The sequence below is a fragment of the Corylus avellana genome, chromosome 1 (genome assembly GCF_965113065.1).
Source record: "Corylus avellana chromosome 1, dhCorAvel1.hap1.2, whole genome shotgun sequence".
In the NCBI taxonomy this organism is placed as follows: domain Eukaryota; kingdom Viridiplantae; phylum Streptophyta; class Magnoliopsida; order Fagales; family Betulaceae; genus Corylus; species Corylus avellana.
The window spans coordinates 41,681,030-41,685,984 of NC_142490.1; the positions used below are offsets into that span (position 1 = coordinate 41,681,030).

Sequence of the window (4,955 nt, forward strand, 5' to 3'; positions counted from 1 at the left end):
GGTATAAAACTTAAATGCACTATGTATATTTAACATATATTATTGATAGTTGTTCTTTGGATTTAAAAGGTCTTGGTATGTTTAAATTGACCCTCCATACCACTGCTAACTCAGATAACTATTTCTGAAAGTGTACAGGCAATTCTGCATCTTTTCATTTTATTTATTTATTTTTTGTAAGTAGTTATTCTTCTCATAATTGATAAGAACATCAACACTAGTTCTAAAACAAAGTGGTATGAAAGCAAAATTGTAAGATGAGCAGTCATGAACTCTCAAGTGTGGGGAGAGGGGGAAGAGGGGCACACACACAACTATTGAGCATACAGCCAGGTGAACCTGGGATTCTATAGCCTTCCAAAACATACATACTCTTTTCAGCCAATATAGAGAAGGCCAGGTACACTAATTGTCATCTGTTTGTATTTATAATGGATAAAAGAGATTTTCACCTCAATGCATGCCTACCAATCTATTCATTCACTCTCACATGAATGTAGAATAATACAATAAACGAGGCTCAGAAAACAAACCTTTTTTAATTACAATGGACCTGGTGAGCTACAAAAGCCAGGTCATATGAAAGATTCATGTGAATTTAGGTTTAGGCGTTGATGAACTGGTAGGATGCAAGGGACCAAGCTTTTGGATCCAATGAAGAAGCCCTTTCTTATGATCTAGGAAAGTAGGATTTTGTACCAGATTCAGGGTTCCATCACGGGCAAGTGAAGATTCGAATTGCTCTAATACCTTCACAACTTGCCAAAACTCGGGCCTTTTGTCGGGATGCAAGGACCAGCAGTGCTCAATCAAAGCTCGCATGGCAGGCGGACAGTCCCCTGGGATAGCAGGTCTCAAATTCTGAAATGGGAAAGTTGGTGTTAGAATTCATCCATAAAAACAAGTCTAATTGTGTTTGACAAGAGAGAGAGACAACATGGGAAGAAAGCTAAAGTACCCAAAGGAACACAAATATGTAAGGCCTTGTTTGGTAAACAACAACGGCTTTACAATGCAGTTCATGATTTGGTGAGGACAAAAATGAGTGTAATAATTAATATAGAAAAGTGAGAAAATTTTGTTTTGTAGTGATTTTTTTATTTAAATAGTAGTAAAAAGTGAATTATGTGATATAAAAGATAAATGATGTGATATAAAAAGTGAGAATGTTTTAATGTTGATTTTTTTGAAAAATGAGATGAATAATGTGGGGGAATGTGATGTTGTTTAACAAACAACACCTAAGACTACAAAATGTTCTTGTAAATTATGTAAGCAGTGATTTCAAAAAATCCGGAGGTTAAGCGTACTCCAACAACTTTACGTAAGGCAGAGTTTTCAATTTCAATTCTCATTTTAAGTTCACATTAAAAGTTAACTGTCATGTCTCTATGTCACAATCATCCACTACTTTACAAACCAGATAAATTTTCACCGCATTCTCACTGATGATGAGACGGGCATCTCCACTTTAAATATAAATCAACTCATATCATATTTAAAATGAGAAAAGCATGGCTTTTAAAGAGTACAAGACCATGAGGTTACACAACATTATTCTAAGGAGTATGCTTGAGGATTGTCTGGCTGCAGCATGAATGAAACAGTGATTGGACATGGTTTGTGGTTTGTTTTAGTAAAATAACTTCCAACTACTGAAGACTGAAATCTAATAGGAAGGCAGAAAAATGGAAGGAAGAAGAAGAAGAAAAAAAAAATGAAACAAAAGAGAAAGCAGGACAAGTCCTTTTACAACAATTTGAAAGGAATTCTCTTACATAAAGAACATCTAGCACAGCTAAAAAATTCAGAAAACCAAGAGAATGCCAGCATAAATAAGAAAACAATAATGGAGTAATAGACATAATAATAGAAGTACAAATAATAACAACAACAACAATAGAGGAGATGAAGAATGAAGCCATGAAGATGAATTAAGCTTCATATGTGCTATCAAGAAAAAACGTGAAATTCGGGGACAAACCTTATTCACTACTGCAAAAGCAGCCTGTATGGGATTCATATCCTCATATGGGATTGTTCCAGCCACCATTTCCCATAAGATGAGTCCAAAACTGTACACATCAACTCTTCGCCCATAAGATTTATGTTTGATCATCTCAGGTGCCATCCATCGATAAGTCCCGGGGTCGTCAGCTAAAGAATCACAGTATGCCTCCTCACAAGCTATACCAAAATCAGCAATCTTCATGTGGAAGTCCTGGTCGATAAGGACATTTTCGGGTTTAAGATCTCGATGAATCACACCTTGAGAATGAATGTATTCCATCCCACGAGCAATATCGAGTGCAATTGCAATTAGTTTCTCTAAAGGAAGTGATTTACGCTCGAGCTTATGCAAATACGCCCTCAATGAACCCTCTGACAGATACTCTGTGATGACACAATAAACTGGTGGCTTTCTGCATGCTGCTACGAACTGTGTAAAAAGATCAAAATAATATCAGCAGGAAGATTCGAGAATCAATTGTATTTCTCCAACTGTGTTAACGGATTACAAATAATGACAATATTAGCCAAGATTCGAGAATCAATCCCAATGAAATAAAAACTTAAAGCTATATGAATAGGTGAACAACATATTACAAAAATAAATAAGTCAATGAACAATTTCGATCATAAAGGAAAAGTTTGATCACCTTTATGACATTTTGATAGTGGAGACGAGATAGAAGGGTGACTTCTCTAACGAATTGTTTCTCTAGACGAGCAGCCAACGTTCCAAATTCGTCATCATCAGGCACCCGAATAATCTTGACAGCAACAGGTTCATCGTTGTATATACCATGGTAAAGCCGACTATGCGCCCCGTGGGCAAATCTCAGCCCAAGAAACAGCTTAGACAGATCAACACACCATTCATCAACTGTCTCCACAGCATTAACCCTTCCTCCACCATGATCAAAATACTTGGCCCATGATAACTCCTTTCGGGTCTTCGATTTTTCATTGACTTTCAGCGAAGCCAAGTGCATCAGCGGGCTAGAATTCGACGGAAACCTCGAATTGGATGCTGCATGGGAATCCTTGTTCACGAACTTTCCCCTGATTCCCTTTTCCGGTTCCCTTCTCCGGGGAAGGGGAGTCATGGATCTCTTCCGCTCTGACCTTGCTTCCTTAAACGCGTCAGAGAGCGAAGTTTCAGGTAAAGGGGACAAAGATCTCTGCTTGTTTATAATAGGATTCCGCTGAATCTTCGAATTATTTGGAACCGATTTCACAGTAGCTGCTGGCCTTGATTTCAAACCCGAATTTCGTTCAGGCTCAAATGTAAATTGAATAGGGACCAGTATTGAAGAGTCCAACCGATGACAAACTGTATGAGAAAACTTTGTTCTCCTAATCCAAGAATTAGCATCTTCTGCCATTTTTTTTTTTCTGTCACAGTAATTCCTAGAAATCCTAAAAGACGTTAGACCCACAAGCCTCCTTTAGTCTTCTTCTTCTCCTCTAGCTGAAAAGAAGGGTTAGAATCAAGAGGGAGTACCTCAAACAATCGTATATGAATTTCAAAGCTCCAGAAACCAAATTTCCTAAAACCCATCAACTACCATTGACAAGTTGACTACCAAAAATCAAATTTTTCCCTCATGAAAATCAAAGAACCATTGAAATCCTTGAAGTCCGATCATGAATGAGATCGCTCCATACCCCAAATTCACATCCATCAGAACGAAAATCCGTCGAAGCCCATCATATCCCATCCACAAACAGGCCTCCCAGACATCAAAATTTACTGATCACAACCAAACGCAACAAACCGTTCTTTTGGCTTCAAAGTCAAATACCACCTTCCGTGAAAGCCTGGAAAATCCCACACAGATACTCAATAAACAAATCAATAAAAAACTCTAGAAACAAACATAATAAAAGCCCACAAGCCACAAAAGTAAACTCATTTATATTGAAAACAAAGAAACACCCATGATTGTAAACCCCACTAGTTACAGAAGAAACCCAATAATTGCGTCAAAACAATCATAAACCCATTAAATTATTCACAAAATACGGAAGACCCAGATGCATAAACAACCCATTATACTCAACAAGAAGGTCTGAGAAAAAAAAACAGGCTCACCTCAAAATCATCATGACTTTGAAGAGGCGTATTTGGACCATTTTCTCATCACCCCATAGAAAACGTGTAGGAAGAAGAAATAGATAGAAAGGTAGGTAGATTACGCTCTCTCTTTCTCAGCTGTTATACACGTATAGTATACGAATGTAAACGGGGGCCGTAGATTCCATGGACCCGATATTTATGTTGAGGTCTACGAAGGTGAGGTGGGGTCCAGTGATGGGGACCGCAAAGAAAAAGTCAGAAAAAACGGAGACAGAGAATTGTTTGATTAAATTAATAACGTCTGAGAGAATCCAAGTGTCGCTATCGGAGAGAATGAGGTACGGAGGGAGTTTCGCAAAAGACCCAGCCAATCTACGGTTTCCGCAAAGATACGGTGTGTTATACTACTCCTCTCTTTCACTTCTGTGTTTGTCTATAATTTATACGATCGATAAAACACCAAAGTCACCGCCTTTGTTAGTTTTGAAAACTTTGTTAGTGAGTGTTTGAACGTGGTTAAAGAGTTCGGTGGTGGGCGATGAGCGGAAGTGTCGAGCTAGAACGAATAGAAAAGTTTATGAGATTAATTTGAATTAAAAATGTAATATTTTCATCTTCATTATATTCTTGTATTTTCATCTTTCATTGTAAGATTTTTTTATTTTTTATTTTAATTGGAAGTGGAGTAATTGGCACCACGTGAAGTTTGGTTCTGGCGAAAAGAATTTGAAGTAATTTGTGGTGGGTGTTTACCAATCTGGGACCATTGGGAGTGCGGGTCTCATCCTTACGTCCTAAGGCTTTGTTTGGTAAACTCTTTATCCTTTTATATACCGTAGCTGAGTGGATTGATATAGAAAAAAAATAAGAA

The 4,955-nt window shown here is 37.7% G+C and overlaps 1 protein-coding gene across 1 annotated transcript; it reads right to left on the bottom strand.

Moving 5' to 3' along the window:
• Nucleotides 1-317: 317 nt before the first annotated feature.
• LOC132171150 (Protein kinase superfamily protein) lies at nucleotides 318-4,228 on the bottom strand. The gene is made up of 4 exons (XM_059582391.2): nucleotides 4,100-4,228; nucleotides 2,661-3,825; nucleotides 1,985-2,440; nucleotides 318-861 (listed from the first exon to the last, which is right to left on the bottom strand). The coding sequence occupies exons 2-4, from the start codon at nucleotides 3,387-3,389 to the stop codon at nucleotides 589-591; spliced, it is 1,458 nt and encodes a 485-aa protein (XP_059438374.1). The 5' UTR covers nucleotides 3,390-3,825; nucleotides 4,100-4,228; the 3' UTR covers nucleotides 318-588.
• Between the last annotated feature and the right edge of the window lie 727 nt (nucleotides 4,229-4,955).

What these genes read in the sequence shown, in the direction of transcription:
- LOC132171150 (XM_059582391.2), bottom strand. Translation starts at nt 3,389, where the DNA reads ATGGCAGAAGATGCTAATTCTTGGATTAGGAGAACAAAGTTTTCTCAT. An exon ending in ACTATCAAAATGTCATAAAG is followed by an intron (nt 2,441 to 2,660) that starts GTGATCAAACTT and finishes CTTTTTACACAG; the next exon opens with TTCGTAGCAGCATGCAGAAA. An exon ending in CTTTTGCAGTAGTGAATAAG is followed by an intron (nt 862 to 1,984) that starts GTTTGTCCCCGA and finishes TTCCCATTTCAG; the next exon opens with AATTTGAGACCTGCTATCCC.